Source organism: Scyliorhinus torazame, chromosome 7 (genome assembly GCF_047496885.1).
Source record: "Scyliorhinus torazame isolate Kashiwa2021f chromosome 7, sScyTor2.1, whole genome shotgun sequence".
Classification (NCBI taxonomy): Eukaryota; Metazoa; Chordata; class Chondrichthyes; order Carcharhiniformes; family Scyliorhinidae; genus Scyliorhinus; species Scyliorhinus torazame.
The window spans coordinates 116,705,763-116,726,332 of NC_092713.1; the positions used below are offsets into that span (position 1 = coordinate 116,705,763).

At 46.9% G+C, this 20,570-nt stretch overlaps 1 protein-coding gene across 6 annotated transcripts in view; it reads right to left on the reverse strand.

Moving 5' to 3' along the window:
- Positions 1–6,151: 6,151 nt before the first annotated feature.
- Positions 6,152–20,570, reverse strand: part of LOC140426496 (NADH-cytochrome b5 reductase-like) — a 62,028-nt gene continuing 47,609 nt past the window's right edge. For 3 of the 6 annotated variants that reach the window (XM_072511329.1, XM_072511328.1, XM_072511331.1), the window contains one exon: positions 6,152–9,051. In XM_072511329.1, coding sequence (XP_072367430.1) covers positions 8,848–9,051 — 204 coding nt within the window. In that variant the 3' untranslated portion in view covers positions 6,152–8,847. The remainder of the gene's footprint in view (positions 9,052–20,570) is intronic. The other 3 variants (XR_011948215.1, XR_011948214.1, XM_072511330.1) reach the window with 3 other exon arrangements.

A 20,570-nucleotide genomic window follows, 5' to 3' on the forward strand; every position in this document is an offset into this window, starting at 1 on the left:
AGAAGGCAGGTCGTATGTTGGCAGGTCAGCTCCGTAGACAAGCTGCAGCGAGGGAGATAGTTCGGGTTAGGAATAGGGCGGGCAAGCTGGTGGTGGCCCCAGAGTGGATCAATAAGGTATTTGAGGAGTTCTATAGAGACTTGTATAAGTTGGAACCACCAAAGGATAGGTGGGAGATGAGGGAATTCTTGGGGAGGTTGGAATGTCCATGGGTGGATGAAACGGAGGGGGCGGGGCTGGAGGGTTAGGAAAGGTGAAGGCGGCAATTGGGTAGATACAGACAGGGAAGGCAGCAGGGCCGGATAGTTTCCCAGTGGAATTTTACAAGAAATTTAAGGCTAAGTTGGCGGTGTTGCTGGTGGAAATGTTTGAGGGCACAGTGGTCAGGAGGGTTTTGCTGAAAACGATGGAACAGGCCTCCATCTCGGTGCTGCTAAAGAAGAATAAGGACCCGGTGTTGTGTGGGTCATACAGGCCCATATCTCTACTGAATGTAGATTCTAAGATATTGGCAAAGGTGCTGGCGCTAAGGTTGGAGATGTGCCTACCGAGGTCGATTGGGGAAGATCAGGCAGGGTTCGTGAAGAGCAGACAGCTGTCATCGAATGTGCAGCAGCTGCTGAATATGGTGCTTTCTCCAGCAGAGGGAAGGGAGTTGGAGGGCATTGGATGCAGAGAAGGCATTTGACAGAGTGGAGTTATCTGATTGTGATGTTGGGGAAGTTTGGGATTGGGCCTAAGTTTGTGGCCTGGGTGAAGTGAAGTTGCTGTATAAGGATCTGATATGGTGTGTGCATACGAACTATATGAACTCAGGTTATTTTTCATTGCATTGGGGAATGAGGCAGAGATGCCCCATGTCTCTCCCCCCCCCCCCCCCCCCACCCCCCACCCCACTTCTGTTTGCATTGTCAATAGAGCCCTTGGCTATTGCGCTGCGGAGCTCAGAGTTGTGGAAGGGGATAATGAGGGTGATGGAGCATCGGGTGTACTTGTAAGTGGATGATTTGTTGTTATATGTTTCAGAGCCGGGCTCCTCGTGGGGGTCACAATGGGTTTGCTTAAAAGGTATCAGGCGTTTTGGGAGAAAAGTGAGTATTTTGTGGTTTCCGCTCCAGGGGCAGGGGTCGGGGTAGGGGGATTGCCATTCCGTGTGGCAGTTTCTCATTTTAGATATCTAGGGATGCAGGAGGCTCAGGATTGGACAGGTCTTCTGAAATTGAATTTTTCAAGCTTGGTGGGGAGGGTGAAAGCAGATCCGTTGAGGTGGGATAATCGTCCGCTGTCATTGGCAGGCTGGGTGCAGACGGTGAAGATGATTGTTTTTGTTTCTATTTCATTGCCTATCGTTCTTTTTGCCCAAGGTGTTATTCAAGGGGGTGTATAGACTGATTTCCTCGTTCGTCTGGGCAGGGAAAGTGGCCAGGATAAGGAATGTGGTACTGCTGAGGGACGGCAGTCAGGGGGTGTTAGGCCTCCCAAATTTGATACTGGGCTGTGAATGAGGAAAAGATGTGGGGTTGGAATAGGGAAGCGGAGGCTTTGTGGGTAAGGATGGAGGTGGGTTCATGTAGGGAGTCAGGATTGCAGGTACTGATGACGGCCCTGCTTCCGTTGGCTCCAGGGAAGTATTCGGGAAGTCCGGTGGTGGTGCCCACACTGAAGATTTGGAGGCCTCAAGACCGCCCATCGATCAGGGAACCGCTCCAGTATTGGAGAAATCGAACCAATCGATTGGGACAAAGTCCAATCACTTGGGACCAGGTACAGGGTCCGCCCCGAAAGGCGGGAAGCCCCTGGGGACTATAAAGGTGTCCATGTAAGGGATTAAGGCTAAGTGGGAAGAGGAGTTCGTGGTGGCATGAGAACATAGACCATACAGTGCAGAAGGAGGCCATTCGGTCCATCGAGTGTGCATCGACCCACTTAAGCCCTCCATTCCACCCATCCCCGTAACCCAATAATCCCTCCTAATCTTTTGTTTTTGGACACTGAGGGCAATTTAGCATGTCCAATCCACCTAACCTGCACGCCTTTGGACTGTGGGAAGAAGCCGGAGCATCCGGAGGAAATCCATGCAGACAAGGGGCTAACCATTGTGCTACCGTGCTGCAGTGGAGGAAATGTGGTGTGAGATGTTAGGGAGGGTGAATGCTTCAACCTCATGTGCGAGACTGGGGCTGATACAGCTGAAGGTGGTGCACAGGGCGCACCTGACAAAAGCAATGATGAGCCGGCTGTTTCAGGAGGTAGATAACATCTGTGAGCGGTGTGGGAGTGGTCCTGCTAATCGTGTACATATGTTCTGGTCTTTGCCTCGAAATTGGAAAGGTTCTGGTGGTCAGTTTTTAGCATCATTTCGGCAGTTCTGTATGTAGATGTGGAGCCCGGCCCTCTGGAGGCCATATTCTGGGTGTCGGACTTGCAGCCGGGTGTGGGGCAGATGTTTAAGCCTTCACCTCGCTGATTACTCGCAGACAGTCCAGTTGGGGTGGAGGTCAGCTTCTCCACCCTGTGCCTTGGCGTGACAGGGGGACCTAATGGAGTTCTTAGCCCTGGAAAGGTGAAATTTGCCCTAAGGGTGTGTGTGTGATGGGTTCAACAAGATTTGTTCATTTTGGAGAGCTGGTTGGCTGTTAAGAGTGGGGTGGGGGGGGGGGGGTGGGGGGGGGGTTGTGTAGGGGATTAATATGTTGGTTGTGTTTTTTCTTTATCATTGTAAAATGTTGAAAATTGGAATAAAAATACTTTGCTGTCCATAGAGAACTGAGGTCATAGTCATACCTGCTATGGCTAGAGGTTCCCTCGTACAGGTTGCTTGTCTTGCCTCCCTGTCCCGCAAACCCAGTTGTTGAATCCCCATCCTAATTTTCTCAAATGTCTGTCTCCTTATCGCTGAAACCGTGACCCAATGTCCAGCTCCTTATCCAATGGGTGGCAGGTTACCTGGTTAGTTGTTTGGGTGGGGTAACCCACGGCGGGGCAATGCAATTTTTAATCTTCAACAGGCTGTCCTAGCTCCGGTGTCTCCCTCGGGTAGGGCAGCAATTTTGCTGGTTGAACTGTGGTCTCCTATCTCTGTGGCTTCGCCGGCCACAAGTGCCGCACAGTCATGGATCATTCTCTATCGATTCTGGGAGGTGGCACGGCGGCCCTCGGCCAACAGGTCTGGTCTCGACGGTATACGAACCAGGGTGGTGTTCCAGGGATCTGAATGGTGGGCATCCAACGCTGTTTACCTCCACCCTGATATCCCCTAGAGTTCCTGGATTCCCTTCTCTGTGCTCTCCCATTAGAGGGAGATCGCGACTGTCTTTTTAGGTAAGCAACGGCTCGATGAGCAATTTTCATTGGTTAGTCATATTATTTACCCCACATGCAAGGCAATCCATAGCATTTTGGGCAGGGATGGCCCATAGTCATAATACATAGTCGCAAAACAGTTTGCGCAATCAAACCAAAAAAACGATAAAGGACTCTCCCCTGAGGTACTCTCTGTCATGTTAAACTGGTATCTTTGTACAATGACCGATGGCTTGGGGTCATAGTGGTTTGTCACAAGTGCCACTAGCTCTTTGAATGCCTTGGGAGTCTGGGGCTGAGGGGTATGTTAGGCTCTTTAGGACGCTGAAGGTGGGACCCCGTAAGCGTTCAGAAGAATTAGAGTTTAGTGATCATCCCCAATGACAGCGTTCACCTTCGAAAAAAAGTGCAACACAGACAGTAAAGAAGGGGACCACGTGGGAAAATGTATGGACAGCTACTGGATAGAGTCCGAACACCACTGGACGAGACCAGACGGAAATTGGATGACGAATTGGGGACAGGAGTGGGGTGGGGACTCTGGAGCGAAGCACTGAACAGGGCCAACTCCACCTCCTCCTGCGCAAGGCTTAGCCTCATGCAGTTCAAAGTGGTGCACAGAGCACATCTGACCAGAACCCGAATGAGCAGGTTCTTCTGGGAGGTGGAGGACAAATGTGAACGGTGCCAGAGGGGCCCAGCCAACCACACCCACATGTTCTGGGCATGTCCCAAACTTGCTGGGTTCTGGACAGCCTTCCCTGAGGCAATGTCCAAGGTTGTGGGGGTGAGGGTGAAGCCATGCCGAAATGTGGCAATCTTCGGGGTATCAGAGCAGCCAGAACCACACATGAGGAAGAGGCCCGATGCCCTAGCTTTCGCTTTCCTAATCGCACGTCGGAGAAGCCTGCTCGGCTGGTGACCAGCAGCTCCACCCACAGCTGTAGACTGGCTTACTGACTTTTCGGAATTTCTCCACCAGAAGATTAAGTATGCCATCTGAGGGTTGGAGGAACATAGAACAGCATGGAACATACAGTGCAGAAGGAGGCCATTCGGCCCATCGAGTCTTCACCGACTCACTTAAGCCCTTCACTTCCACCCTAATCCCGTAACCCAATAACCCCTCCTAACCTTTTTGGTCACTATGGGCAATTTATCATGGCCAATCCACCTAACCTGCACATCTTTGGACTATGGGAGGAAACCAGAGCACCCGGAGGAAACCCACGCAGACACAGGGAGAACGTGCAGACTCAGCAGAAACAGTGACCCAAGCGGGAAACGAACATGGGACCCTGGCTTTGTGAAGGGTAGTCAGATGACCCGGACTACAGGGTCATCCCTGTGAGTCTTGTGGGGGTTATAACATGGATAATCCATCTTGGCCTCCTTAAATCCCCAGCAACACACGTGTCTTCAGCTAACTCAATTCACTCCACGTGATATCAAGAAATAGCTCAAGGCACTGGATACTGCAAAATGTTGTCCTGAAAACAGTCCAGCAATAGCACCAAGGCTTGTGTTCCAGAACTAGCTACACCCTTAGTCAAACTGTAACACTGGCATATGCCGAGCATTGTGAAAAACTGCTCAGCTATGTCCTATCCACTAAGAGTAGGACAAATCCAACCCAGTCAATTATTTACTCATCAGTCTACTCTTGATCATCAATAAGTGATAGATGGGGTCATCAAACAGCACTTACTTAGGAATAACATGCACACTAACACTCAGCTTGGGTTCTGCCAGTGTCACTCAGCTCCTAAACTCATTACAGTCTTGGTCCAAACCGGAGCAAAATAGCTTTTAAAAAAAATTTTGAGCACCCAATTCTATTTTTCCCCCAATTATGGGGCAATTTAGCATGGCCAATCTACCTAGCCTGTACATCTTTGGGATGTGGGGGTGAGAGCCACGCAAACATGTGGAGAATGTGAAAATTCCACACGGACAGTGACCCAGTGCCGGGATCGAACCCGGGCCCTCGGTGCCGTGAGGCAGCAGTGCTAACCACTGCGCCACCATGCCACCCCAGGAGCAAAAGAGCTGAACTCAAGAGGCAAGGTGAGAGTGATTGCTCTTGACATCAAGGCAGCATTTGGCTGAGTGTGGCACCAAAAACCCTGGTAGAAACTGGAGTCAATAAGAATCGGGGAAAATTCTCCACTGATTGGAATCATACCTAACACAAAGGAATAGTTGTGCTTGTTGGAGGTCAATCACCTCAGTCCCAGGACATCACTGCGGGAATTTCTCATCTTCAATTGCTTCATCAATGGCCTTCCTCTTTTTAAATACATTTAGAGTACACAATTCATTTTTTCCAATTAAGGGGCAATTTAATGTGGTCAATCCGCCTAACATGCACGTTGTGCAGCTCCAGCAACACTCAAGAAGATCAACACCATCCAGGACAAAACAGCCTGTTTGATTGGCACCCCATCCAACACCTGAATAGTGGCAGCAGTGTGTACCATTTACAAATCACCAAGGCTCTTTTGACAGCACCTTCCAAACCCGCGACCTCTACCACCTAGAAGGACAAGGGGACACCAACATTCACAGTTCCCCTCCAAGCCACTCACCATCCTGACCTGGAACTATATCACCATTGTTTCACTATTGCTGGATCAAAATACTGAACTCCTTCCCTAACAGATGGATTGCAGTCATTCAAGAAGACGGCTCAAGGGAAACTAAGGGTGGGCAATAAAAATGCAGGCCTAGCCAGTGACGTCCACATCCCTTGAAAAAAATCCGCATCCATTGAAAGAAAAGGAAAAAACAAACATTGTATACGTCCATCAAATGAGATCTGAATATATACGTGTTTGAAACAAAGAGATTTGGTGAACTATCAGTCAGTAGTTTATTAGAATCCAATTGGCCAATGCTCATTCATTATTGTTTTAACAAACATGTATTATCAACATATACAGCAATGTGTTCATAAAAGAACATTATAATATGGGGAACTTCATGTATTTCAGATTTGAAACTCAAGCAAGAATGAGTTACTTCTTTAAATATGTTGGTTTTCTTCGACTCGTAAGAGGGGAGGCTGACCTGGTGGATGAGTTGGATAAAACTAATGTGGAATTATAACAGTTACATTTCATTTTAATCTCTGGTGTGTGCTGAGTTAGCTGAATCCCATCAAGCAGACATTGGAATGCTACAATTAGCAACTGTAATACTATGCTAAGCAGAGATAAAACACAAGTTATTTTTCCTGCCTTTTATTGCTATTACAAAGCTATTATCACAGCAAAAGACAACATCTTCCAAAGGGGTAACAAAATTGGAATGAAAAGGAAAAATAATTCATGATAAAGTTGACTATTTCTAATGACTGTAAGGGGATCAACTTATTCGGAGTTCAGTTCTTTACTTGCACAAGACCTCAGAATAAAGTGACCTTCAAGTGGCATGAAGGAGCTGAATCACTCAAATGATAAAAGAATTATTGAAAAATACAATTGCCACGTTAGCAGTTGGGGTACATTCCACCGAAGCTGGGCTAAGACACAACATTCTGGCAGTGTGGAGAGCTTTACTTTGTATTTATCTCCTTAAGCTGGAAAGGTTTAACAACAAAGAATGCAAAATATCAGAAGAAAATCCGGCTCTTCAGCAATCCTTATTGTCATTGGTTAAAAATCTAATTGATTGAAAAGTTGACTATCGTGGATTTTATATTTTCCCTTTCAGCTGGGGAGACATCAGCTCCGATGGAATTCTGGGAAAACAAAATCACTGACTAGATTGAATTCCACAAAACAGTTTGGAAAATAATCAATTTTTTTTCTGGATTGATTCAATTTTGATTTGATAAACTAACCTCTGCTTTGATTGTATTCCTTCCATGGAAAAGAAATCTGCAAAACATTGCAGTTTCATTAGCATGAATGGATTTCTTGCATATAAATTATGTATTTGTTGAAAATGCACTATCAAAATAATATAGGAAACCATCATTTTGTTTGTTTAGCCTATAATAAACTAATGTGTATCATCTGTTGCTCAGCTGGTAGCACTCTTACCTTGTTGTCAGAAGATTATGGGTTCTTTGTCCCCACATCAGAGACTTGAGCACAGACATCTCGGCTGATACTCCAATGTTGTATTGAGGGACAGCTACACTGTTTGAGGTGCTGTCTTTCAGATAAAACATTAAACAAGGCTTTGTCATCCAAGATGGTCGTCCTGATGCTGTGAAAGGTGTTTGTCTTTCTTTTCCATGACTTTGAACTACTGAATTTTTATTGAAAAGAATTCATTCCTATCAGTCCATAGCATGATTTACTTAGTTTCATTAGCTTGAGTAACACTCAGCTTAAAATTGCTTCAGTGCAAACACAGCTTTCCCCACTAGTGTTAGTAACAGATGCAGCCTCACATTAGTTTGCAGAAACATTTTCTAATGACTGTAAGGGGATCAACTTATTCGGAGTTCAGTTCTTTACTTGCACAAGACCTCAGAATAAAGTGACCTTCAAGTGGCATGAAGGAGCTGAATCACTCAAATGATAAAAGAATTAATGAAAAATACAATTGCCACGTTGGCAGTTGGGGTACACTCCACCGAAGCTGGGCTAAGACACAACATTCTGGCAATGTGGAGAGCTTTACTTTGTATTTATCTCCTTAAGCTGGAAAGGTTTAACAACAATGAATGCAAAATATCAGAAGAAAATCCGGCTCTTCAGCAATCCTTATCGTCATTGGTTAAAAATCTAATTGATTGAAAAAAACTTTACAGGAGTTTAGTGGGAGACAAAAAGTTTACAGATTTTAAATTAATTTCATTTAAAAGATTTAAAAACAGCAGTAGCTAAACCCAAAACCATTTAGTTTAAAACTCCAGGCTTGTAACAATTTGCCATTTCTCATCACCAGAGCACCATATTCCTGTTTCATGAACAAATTTAACAGTACAGCACAGAACAGGCCCTTCGGCCCTCAATGTTGTGCCGACACATGACACAATGACTCAAGCCCCGCTTCATAAAATTAATTCTCTCTTGTCCTGTCTGTTGTCAAATATACTATTGCTTACAGCTGTCTAGCATGACAGATATCAAAAAACCATAGTGAGCCAATGCAATATTTTCGACTGCATTGCATCATGACACTTCAGTGCTAAGAAAGAACTGAACCTGTTTCACTGGGTAAATGCACTGTCAGACCTGTCCAGCCACAGTAGACAGGGTTGATCACCGGTCTATGGTAAGTTAGCTGATCTGAACTAGAGGTTGTATGGGTCCTTCAAAGTGATTTAGGGAAAACATTTCTTCTGATCACCATCCTCTAACTTCTGCTGAAATGAAGGTTTGGTGGTAAATCCCATCTGAACCCTTGGAATATTCAGCCTTATTTTTCAGAAATTAATACATGGTCTCCTCTTCCAATTTCTGGACTCCAGCATTTATTAATTCAGTCACAGGCAAGTCTTTGAAGTGGATTCTTCCACTAATCTCAGAAGGTGCGTAATGCATTAAAGTAGAATTTTATGCAAATAGGTAACAAGCGTCCAATTTTCTAAAACATAAAATGCAAATCTTCTGAGAAGCCTATACAATTAAGATAGTTAAGGATGTCTTTGTTGAAAGTAATGGATCCACAAACCACAACAAATGGTTTCCGTCTGCATGTGTCTACAAAATACTTCACCATATCCGCATTTACCCGTCCATAGTAAGATTTTTCTCGATAACTCCAAGGAAGTGCTTCCAGGTCTTGCTCCTAAAATAATTTAGGGATCAATAATTTATACAAAAATAGATGAAACTTGTGTTTGATAACTGGGCTGTTTATGGTATTCTCATTGCAGCAGTTGTTTCATTTCTTAATAAGGTATGTTTAATTGGACAAAATTGACAAAAACACATTGGTTTTAATCAACATTATCCATTTGCTCAGTCAATGGAGTGACAAACAGAAGTAAACTAGAGATATCTTTTTGTCTTTTGATCTTTGTGAAATTTGTGTTGGACAGTCATACGTCGTCTCTCATTGGGGTTTCTCTTTTGTTAGTTGGACCAAAAAATGTTCAATGCCTCTTATTTAGAGATACTGGCTACACTGAAGTGTGAGCCTAGTTATGTGTGGAAGTGTTTGATTGGAACGTGAACTCCCAATCTTCTGAGTCACTCTCTACCGTCCTTTATTTGTTTCCCTTTTCACGCTTTAGTCTTTCTGGATTCTTCATCGCTTTAATTTCTCTCCTCCTTCACTTGTTTCTCATGTTTTACATCCTCTACACTTGTCTCTATTCCCTATTCCACTCCACTTTTATTTTTCTTTCTATTCCACTCCTCCCTCATGTCTTGCTCTTTCTGTTTCCCTCTTTCACTTTTCTTACTGTCCTCTCCCTTCGCTGTATGTTTCTCACTCTCACCCAGTTCACTTGTCTCTCATTCACTTTTGTTTCTCTCTCACTCCCTCTTTACCTCTCTTTCCTGCTGCTCCTCCACTTGTTTCACTCTCTTCCACTTTCCTCCTTCATGGCTGGTCCTTTCTCTCCCACCCAGTCTCCTTATTCATGTCCTTATTATCCTAATTGGTACCTGGGACTTCGATGTTGTGGCCATTTCGGAGACATGGACAGAGCAGGGACAGGTATGGTTGTTGCAGGTGCCGGGGTTTAGATATTTCAGTAAGCTCAGGGAAGGTGGTAAAAGAGGGGGAGGGGTGGCATTGTTAGTCAAGGACAGTATTACGGTGGCAGAAAGGACGTTTGATGAGGACTCGTCTACTGAGGTAGTATGGGGCTGAGGTTAGAAACAGGAAAGGAGAGGTCACCCTGTTAGAGGTTTTCTATAGGCCTCCGAAAAGTTCCAGAGATGTAGAGGAAAGGATTGCAAAGATGATTCTGGATAGGAGCGAAAGCAACAGGGTAGTTGTTATGGGGGACTTTAACTTTCCAAATATTGACTGGAAACGCTATAGTTTGAGTACTTTAGATGGGTCTGCTTTTGTCCAATGTGTGCAGGAGGGTTTCCTGACACAGTATGTAGATAGGCCAACGATTGGCAAGGCCATATTGGATTTGGTACTGGGTAATGAACTAGGACAGGTGTTAGATTTGGAGCACTTTGGTGATAGTGACCACAATTTGATTAAGTTTACTTTAGTGATGGAAAGGGATAGGTATATACCGCAGGGAAAGAGTTATATCTGGGGGAAAGGCAATGAGATGCGATGAGGCAAGACTTAGGATGCATCGGATGGAGAGGAAAACTGCAGGGGATGGGCTCAATGGAAATGTGGAGCTTGTTCAAGGAACAGCTACTGCGTGTCCTTGATAAGTATGTACCTGTCAGGCAGGGAGGTGTAGCCACCTAAATTGGCCAACTCCCGATTTAAAATGGCGAACGGCAAAGGCTGATGGGAAAGTCAGCCAACACAGACAGAAACCAGCAGGTGCAGGTTTGCTGTGTATTTAACTCTGCAAAAGGCCAGACAACATCGATACCAGCCACCATCAGCATAAGAATGTAGCAGCCATCTACATACTGATGAGCAATCCCCGGGAACAATAAGTAACATTTGGGACACACAAAGCAAAGCCAGACTCCCCGGCGCCAGCAGGAGCCAACACAAAGGAGGTGAACGAACACCTCAAGACCGCCCATCGATCAGGGAACCGTTCCAGTATTGGAGAAATCGAACCAAGCGATTGGGATAAAGTCCAATCACTTGGGACCAGGTACAGGGTCCGCCCCGAAAGGCGGGAAGCCCCTGGGGACTATAAAGTTAAGCCCCCAAGTTCAACTCTCTCTCTTCGTCCTGCCCTGGTCACCCAGCAACACGAACCAACATTGACCGTGACCGGTGCAGTGACCGCCGAAAGAAGTAAGTCTTAATTCAACGCTCGCTACGAGATAGGCGCTCCTAGCTACCAATCCGTACCAACTTCGAATTCCGCAGACTCAGAACCCGAACGAAAGGCCATTTGTTCCACTGACCTGGTGGGCCAGTCCGAAGTTAAGTATAGGCCTGTTAGTTGTAGAAGTAGCTTAGACGTAGAATTTGTGCATGAGTAGCGATTACTGTGTATAATAAATGTGCTATGATTTGAATCTTACTAATCGGTGTATTGAGTTATTGATCATTACTTGGACTTGAACCTCGTGGCGGTATACCTGGCGACTCGAGAGCAAAGGTAATAAAACAGAGCAATTGAACCAACCGGAAAGTTAGCAACATTATTTGGCGACATCTGACGGGACCCGATCTAGAAGTGGCATACCCACTCCGGCAGAACCCAGAATTTGAATTAGAGATCCAATTAGGAACAGAAAACCACAAGCGTTCAAGCAGTTCTGATCAATACTCATAATTCGGAAGTGTGTGTATGCATGCGTAACTAACAGGCGATAAGGTAAAACTGATAGATTTTTTTGTTGCAACAAAACTGTTGGGAGTTTGTACTTCGGAAAGTAGCGAAAGCCGTACCCATATTTGCAGCACCGCCTTAATACCCCTGTCCCAAATTTGAAGAGCAGCATTCGGATAGGAAAGATGGCAATGCAGGCAATGCAACGCCTCATGAACCCAGAGGAATTTGCGGTCGCAGCGACCAGCAGCAGTAGAGTGGGACAATGTCCCATTTGGGAGGAAGAAATCAGGAAGTACCTCAAAGGGAAAGGATGGCCCCTTCGGAGCAAATTCTGTGACAACGAGGAATCATGTCCCGGGAGTATAGGACATACTTGGTGGGTGAACCTGAGCGAAATTCACAAAAAGAGCTTAGGGAAAGCGCGCAAGCCGATGGCAATCGTGTCCTGCTTGGCACAGTTGCGAGGCACAGAGGAGGTCGTTAGGACGCTCCGGAAAGAAGTAGAAGGCATACATCGAATGAGTAAGGTCGATGTAAGCGAGGTAGAAAGAGAGAACTTTAGAATTGAGAAGGAAGTTGGCAGCAGAAGACGGAGAGGTGGAGGAGGCCAAAAAGGCACACCAGTCTAGTCTGGCGCACTTAAGCAGCTTCCAGTCCCAATATGAAAAGGCCTAGCAGGACGCGCAACGTGCAGTCCTGGTACGTGAAGAAACAGAGCAGCAGGTAGAAGCATTGCAGAGACAGTGTGGTGACCTGAAGGCAGCGTTAAGAGCACTCCATGCTGCCACCACAGAGCAAAGCCAAAGCTCACTAGACCACGCAAAGTGCCGGAAGCAGAGATTGCAGAGCTGCAATCTCGGCTTTCAGTTCAGAAAGGATTCCAGGAACCCTTTGGAGCAAAGTTAGATGAGGAAGACGGCCCTGATTGGTAAGAATTAAACGAGACAGTACAGAGATATGTTCAGGGAACATGTGCGCAGGGAAAGCCACAGAAGAGGAAAGAACCCCAAACCCCACAGAGCAGATAGTTCAGGCTCCAATGAACCCAGTAACCACCCGCCACACAGCCATTTTGGACGATATGTAATTTCTATACTATACCCCCTTAACAGTGACCCAATTACGGGACGCGTGCGATAAGATCACACCGTTCCTCCCCACCTCAGACCCCCATCATTTCTTTGCCAGAGTAAAGCAGCAGGCGACCATGTACGGCCTGGATGAGCGAGAACATGTAAAGCTCACAGTTTTAAGTTTAGATCCTTCAGTCGCAGCAGCCCTTTCCGACCCACAGAATGTAGGAGGAGGCCCCCTTGCAGAAGAAATGCATACCGCGATCCTGGATGCGATCGGGTATAACCGGGTTGATCCCGTAGATGGCCTCAACAAATGCAGGCAAAAGAAAACCGAGCACCCCACAGCGTTTGCTGGGCGCCTGTGGATCCACTTTGCAGCAGTCGTTGGAGACGTAGACCGTGCCAATTTGTCCCCAGACAACATGGCCAAATGGATCCGCACCCTTATCTCCCATGCCACAGAAACAGGACAGAAAGCGTGCGCCAATTATGATCCCTCAGAGGAGGCTCATAACGAGAAGTGGGTAGTAAAATGATTGTCCCGAGCCTGGGAGCAGTCTGTACAAAGCAAACCCGCAGTTAAAAATCCCGAGGAAAAGCAGGCCGACGCAGATATACAGGCAGTTACAACACACCAGAACCCTGCATGGGTGAATGAAGGAAAGAACAGCCCCCCACCCAAGTCACAGGAGTGTTGCAACTGTGGACATTTAGGACACTTTGCAAGAGAGTGCAATGCCCCACGAAAGCCACAGAGAGCCCAGCAGACGGGCACTCTGAGTAAGAAGAAGACAGAGCCCATTCATAGTGTTAGCACCCGTTCAGATCAGATGGACCTGACCGGAACGGACTAACGTGGTTCGGCTCCCCTAGTTGGGTCTGCGACACCCTTTGGGATAGGTCCGGACGACCGTTAGTTGCAGCGAAAATTCGGGGACAGCCCATCGAATTTCTATGGGACACAGGAGGGTTCCGCACCACAAGAAACTCCTCCACCATGCTTCAAAAGAACACGTGGCCCACTACAGCCACTATTACCCTCAGAGACTTTACAGGCCACTCACAGCAGGGACACATCACAGCCCCTGTACCCATTCAAATTGGTACCATCACCACCAAGCACCCCGTAGTTTTAGTTGACTTGCCCCACACAGCAGAACACATTCTGGGAATAGACTTCATGAATTCCCACAACCTATCATTTGATCCAGTCAACCAGTGTGTCTGGAAAATGGCAAAGTCTGCAAGAGCCCCCGCAACACTCAACATAGGTGAATACGCCAACAAAATCAGCACAGTAGGCAAATTTTGGTTCAACCCGACCACGCTTAGTACGGACAAGCAGATTAGGGCAGTTCTGCAAAAGAACAGGGCAGCATTCGCGACCCACAAACACGACTGTGGACGGATGATTGGTTCCGTACAAATAACAGGACCTGACCCTAGACCCCAAAAGCAATACGGACGTCCCCAAGAGGCAGAGGGAGAAATCGCAAAGGTAATAGATAGCTTATTAGAGCAGGGCGTACTTAGATCAGTAGCCTCCACTAATAATGCCCCGATTTGGCCAGTGAGAAAGCCCGATGGATCATGGCGACTGACCATCGATTACCGGGAACTCAACAAAATCACCCCCACAGCAGCCCCAACAGTAGCCACAAGTCCCGAGACCATGCTCATGCAGGGACTCAATTCCCGATTCTTTACGGTTTTGGATGTCAGTAATGGATTCTGGTCCATTCCATTGGCAAAGGCGTGCCAGTACAAATTTGCCTTCACCTTTAAAAACTAGCAATACACGTGGACATGCCTGCCACAAGATTCCACAACTACCCCTCCATTTTCCACTGACAGCTGGCAAATGGTTCAGCCAAATTCTCTCGCCCCGAATGTCTGGTTCAGTACGTAGACGGCCTACTACTGCAGACAGACACCAAGGAAGAGCACATCGAGCTTCTGTCCGAACTCCTGGAACTCTTACACTCAATTGGTTGTAAAGTTAACCCCAAAAAGGCCCAGATTTTGGAAGACAAGGTGATATATTTGGGGACAATTATCACGCACGGTAAACACGAGATCGAGCACAAAAAGATTGACTCGATTGCTAAATTGCCCCTTCCCCAGAACGTTTCAGCCCTCCGGTCATTTTTAGGACTGGTTGGCTACTGTCGAAACCACATTGACGGTTTCGTCAGCACCCCTCTCAGACCTCCTAAGGAAAGGAGCCCCCTGGGAATGGCTTCTGCAGCTGTGGACTCTTTAAAACAGGCACTCATAGCAGCCCCTGCACTACAAGTTCCAGACCCGCTTTCCCCTTATGCTATAGAGGTAGCAACCACAGACCGCACCCTTTCGGCCGTGCTCCTCCAGGAACGGCACGAACAGTTAAGGCCCGTAGCTTACGCCTCCAGAATTTTAGATGCTGTGGAGCAGGGATTTTCAGCCTGTGAGAGGCACCTGCTCACAGTATTTTGGGCAGTTCAGTATTTTTCGTACATTACCGGACTGAACCGCATCACAATCCTCACAGAACACACCCCCACCCAACTTTTACTGGACGGACGACTCAAGGACGGTACAGTAAGCCAGATTAGAGCAGCTAGATGGACCCTTCTCTTGCAGGGACGGGACATCACTGTGAAACGGACAAAGACCCACACTTTTTTAGCCGACAACCTACAGTACCCCGGAACCCCCCATGAATGTGAAATTATCTCTCCACACCACAACACAGGCCCCTTTATTGCGAAAACACCCCCCAGAAAGATAGGTAGTTCAACCCAGAGCCCCCAGCACACAGACACATGCAAGCCCATAACGATATATGTGGATGGATCTTCCACAGTATTGGATGGGAAGCGCATAACAGGTTGCGATATTTATGTCGAGGACGCGCAGGGACGCTTCCTAGAAGAAATAGCAATAAAACTTCCAGGACACTTAGGCGCACAGGCGCAGAACTTGCGGCCATCGCATATATAGTGGAACACCCAGATTCCTTCCCCAGCCCAGCAGACATATACTCGGACAGCTTCTATGTCTGCAACAGCCTCATGGAATTCCTGCCCCTGTGGAATGCAAGAGGATTTGTTTCCGCAGACGGAAAACCCCTCCCCTCAGCCCCATTGCTCCGTCACATTTTAGAGAGAGCACAAAACAGACTTTTGGGATAGTCAAAGTTCGAAGTCACCATTGTTCCTCCCCCCCTGGAAATGTAAAAGACAAAGCACTGGCTAAAGCAGGTTTCAGGCACGGATATTTTTGGACACCCCCTGAAAGCGCACCAGTAAATGCAGTTCAGGTCTCACAGACTAAGATCGAGGATTTAGTGGAGGCCCAGAAGCAGGACAGCAATCTCAGGGAGATTTTAAAAGGAAACTATCCAGCACCCTACAAGAGATTTAAAAATGCTCTGACCACACATGACGGTGTGGTGTTAAAAGACACCCTTTATGTGATTCCTGAACAGGACAGGAATCAACTGATTTGTTTATTCCATGACGGTCATGGACATCAGGGAATCGATCCCACTACAGCCCACCTCAGGCAGCTTTGTTGGTGGCCGAATTTAAAGGACGATGTAAATCACTACATCGAGAATTGTCTTATCTGTGCCCAGAATAATCCAGACAGATATGCCAAAAAGGCTGAGCTTCGTCACACCCGACCCGTTAATGGCCCCTGAACTAACCTCCAGATTGATTTTATAGGACCATTGCCCCCTTGCAGGAATGGTTATAAATATGTACTCGTGGTGATAGACACGTTTACAAAATGGGTGGAAGCATTCCCAGCCAGAACAAACACTGCAAAGACCACAGCCAAGATTTTGACCCACCACATCTTTACAAGATGGGGACTCCCCCGCAGCATTGAATCCGACCAAGGTTCCCATTTTACGGGACGCGTCATGAAGAACGTCCTCACGATATTTGGCATTACCCAAAAATTCCACATTGCATACCACCCACAGTCAAGTGGTATCGTGGAGCGCATGAATCGGACCCTAAAATCCACCCTCAGAAAAATGGTCCAGCAAAACAACACCACTTGGGACTCAGTCCTCCCTTTTGTGCTGATGTTTTTGCGCAATACAGTTTCAACTTCCAGAGGTTACATCCCACACACTCTCATGACCGGCCGCCCCATGAAAGGCACAGAAATTTTATTAGGTTTAGACTTGACCAGCCCCGAAGTGATGGCACTCACACACGAGAAAGCAGTAGAGCAATTATTGGATAATGTTAAAACAGCTCAGCTAGCAGCCGCAGTGAAATTGGGCACAAGAAAGAAACAGAGCAAGGCTTGTTTCGACAAGACAGTGCATGCGACTGAGTACAGTGTAGGACAGCAAGTCATGCTCTCCATATACAACCCCAGCACATTCCTGTCACCAAAGTACTCGGGTCCATACTCCATTGCGGACAAACTAAGCCCTTCCGTCTACAAGATAAAGTATCCCAACGGAAAGACTGCGTGGTTCTTATCAACCAGCTGAAGGCATATGGAACACAGTCTAACCACGCACACCACGTCAGAGTCGCCAAATAATGTTGCTAACTTTCCGGTTGGTTCAATTGCTCTGTTTTATTACCTTTGCTCTCGAGTCGCCAGGTATCTTTATGATACCGCCACGAGGTTCAAGTCCAAGTAATGATCAATAACTCAATACACCGATTAGTAAGATTCAAATCAAAGCACATTTATTATACACCGTAATCGCTACTCATGCACAAATTCTACGTCTAAGCTACTTCTACAACTAACAGGCCTATACTTAACTTCGGACTGGCCCACCAGGTCAGTGGAACAAATGGCCTTTTGTTCCGGTTCTGAGTCTGCGGAATTCGAAGTTGGTACGGATTGGTAGCTAGGGGCGCCTATCTCGTAGCGAGCGTTGAATTAAGACTTACTTCTTTCGGCGGTCACTGCACCGGTCACGGTCAATGTTGGTTCATGTTGCTGGGTGACCAGGGCAGGCCGAAGAGAGAGAGTTGAACTTGGGGGCTTAACTTTATAGTCCCCAGGGGCTGCCCGCCTTTTGGGTTGGACCCTGTACCTGGTCCCAAGTGATTGGACTTTGTCCCAATCGCTTGGTTCGATTTCTCCAATACTGGAGCGGTTCCCTGATCGATGGGCGGTCGAGGTGTTCGTTCACCTCCTTTGTGTTGGCTCCTGCTGGCGCCGGGGAGTCTGGCTTTGCTTTGTGTGTCCCAAATGTTACTTATTGTTCCCGGGGATTGCTCATCAGTATGTAGATGGCTGCTACATTGTTATGCTGATGGTCGCTGGTATCGATGTTGTCTGGCCTTTTGCAGAGTTAAATACACAGCAAACCTGCACCTGCTGGTTTCTGTCTGTGTTGGCTGATTTTCCCATCAGCCTTTGCCGTTCGCCATTTTAAATCGGGAGTTGGCCAATTTAGGTGGCTACACTGGAAATGGTCGAGCAAGGGAATGCAGTTTACTAAAGCAGTCGAAACACTAGGGCCAGTCAAGGACAGTAGTGGGAAGTTGTGCTTGGAGTTCGAGGAGATAGGAGAGGTGCTAAATGAATATTTTTCGTCAGTATTCACACAGGAGAAAGACAATGTTGTCGAGGAGAATACGGAGATTCAGGCTACTAGACTAGAAGGGCTTGAGGTTCATAAGGAGGAGGTGTTAGCAATTCTGGAAAGTGTGAAAATAGATAAGTCCCCTGGGACGGATTGGATTTATCCTAGGATTCTCTGGGAAGCTAGGGAGGAGATTGCTGAGCCTTTGACTTTGATCTTTAAGTCATCTTTGTCGACAGGAATAGTGCCAGAAGACTGGAGGATTTAAAAAGCGCGGGAGGAGAGAGCAGGGACAGCGAAAACAGCGCCAGAGGAGAGAGCCGGGAGATTTAAAAAGCGTGGGAGGAGAGAGCCGGGACAGCGAAAACAGCGCCGGAGGACAAAGCCGGAGATTTAAAAAGCGTGGGAGGAGAGAGCCGGGACAGTGCTGGGAGAGGTGAGTGCACAAAAGGTGTGGCAGGAGTACCTTTAGTCACGGAGTGCTGATTGGAACAGAGTGCATCTGAGTTTAGGTGAGTGACTGAGTGCTGATTGGAAAAGAGTGCATCTGAATTTAGGTGAGTGGCTGAGTGCTGATTGGAACAGAGTGCATCTGAGTTTAGGTGAGTGACTGAGTGCTGATTGGAACAGAGTGCATCTGAGTTGAGGTGAGTGACTGAGTGCTGATTGGAACAGAGTGCATCTGAGTTTAGGTAAGTGACTGAGTGCTGATTGGAACAGAGTGCATCTGAGTTTAGGCGAGTGACTGAGTTCGGGTGAGTGGCGAGAGAGGGCTGTGTTTTTGTTGGTGTTCAGGTTTATCCTTGAGGTTATATAAAAACATTTTTTTTTTAAATATTTAAATTAATTAACTAGTTGAATATGGCTGGACAGGTGATGTGCTGTTGCTGTATGATGATGGAACTGGTGGATCCCATTGAGACCGTCAGTGACCACATCTGCAGCAAGTGTTGGCTGCTCGAGGAACTTCAGCTCAGAATTGATGAGCTGGAGACCGAGCTGCACACACTGCGGCACATCAGGGAGGGGGAACATTACCTGGACGCTTTGTTTCAGGAGGCAGTCACACCCGGTAGAATAAGTGCTGTTAATTCGGACAGTGGTCAGGGACAGAGTGGTGTGACTGCAAGGGAGGCATGTAGGGGGATCCTGAGTTTAGGAGTTGAGGAGCCTCAGCCCTTGACCTTGTCCAACAGGTATGAGGTACTTGCTCCCTGTGTGGATGAGGAAGAGGGCTGTAGGGAGGATGCGTTGACTGACCACTGCACCGTGGTACAGGAAGCCATTCAAGAGGGGGGAGCAAAAAGACAAGTGGTAGTTGTAGGGGATTCTATAATTAGGGGAATTGATGGCATCCTTTGTAAGCCAGATCGAGAGTCCCGCATGGTATGTTGCCTGCCCGGTGCCAGGGTGAGGGACATCTCTGATCGGCTTGAAAGGATTTTGGAGAGGGAGGGGGAGGATCCAGTTGTTGTGGTCCACGTTGGGACTAACAACATAGGTAAGACTAGGAAAGAGGACCTGTTTGGGGATTATCAAACACTAGGGACTAAATTAAAGAACAGGTCCTCCAGGGTTATAATCTCTGGATTACTACCCGAGCCACGTGCCAATTGGCATAGGGTTGAGAAAATTAGAGAAGTTAACACGTGGCTAAAGGAGTGGTGTGGGAAAGAGGGATTCCATTTCATGGGGCATTGGCATCAGTACTGGGGCAGGAGGGACCTGTACCGTTGGGACGGTCTTCACCTGAACCATTCTGGGACCAGTATTCTAGCGAATAGGATAAATAGGTTGGTCACAAGGACTTTAAACTAGCAAGTTGGGGGAAGGGAAATGTAAAGCTATGGACAGTATAATGGTTAATGGAGATCAATAGTACGAAGTCTTACAACACCAGGTTAAAGTCCAACAGGTTTGTTTCGATGTCACTAGCTTTCGGAGCGCAGCTAGTGACATCGAAACAAACCTGTTGGACTTTAACCTGGTGTTGTAAGACTTCGTACTGTGTTCACCCCAGTCCAACGCCGGCATCTCCACATAATGGAGATCAAGGCAGCAGGTTACGTGACAGGTTATTATGTAGAGATATGGGTTCAAAGACAAGGAAAATTAGGAGAAAAGGTAAGAGGAAAAATAAATTGCGAAAAGTTACTGATCAAGGTGTTAGGATTCATAACAAAGACATAAAAAACAGCATAAGTGTACTTTACCTGAATGCTCGTAGTATACGAAATAAGGTAAATGAGTTGATGGCGCAAATCATCGTGTATGATTTAGTGGTCATTAC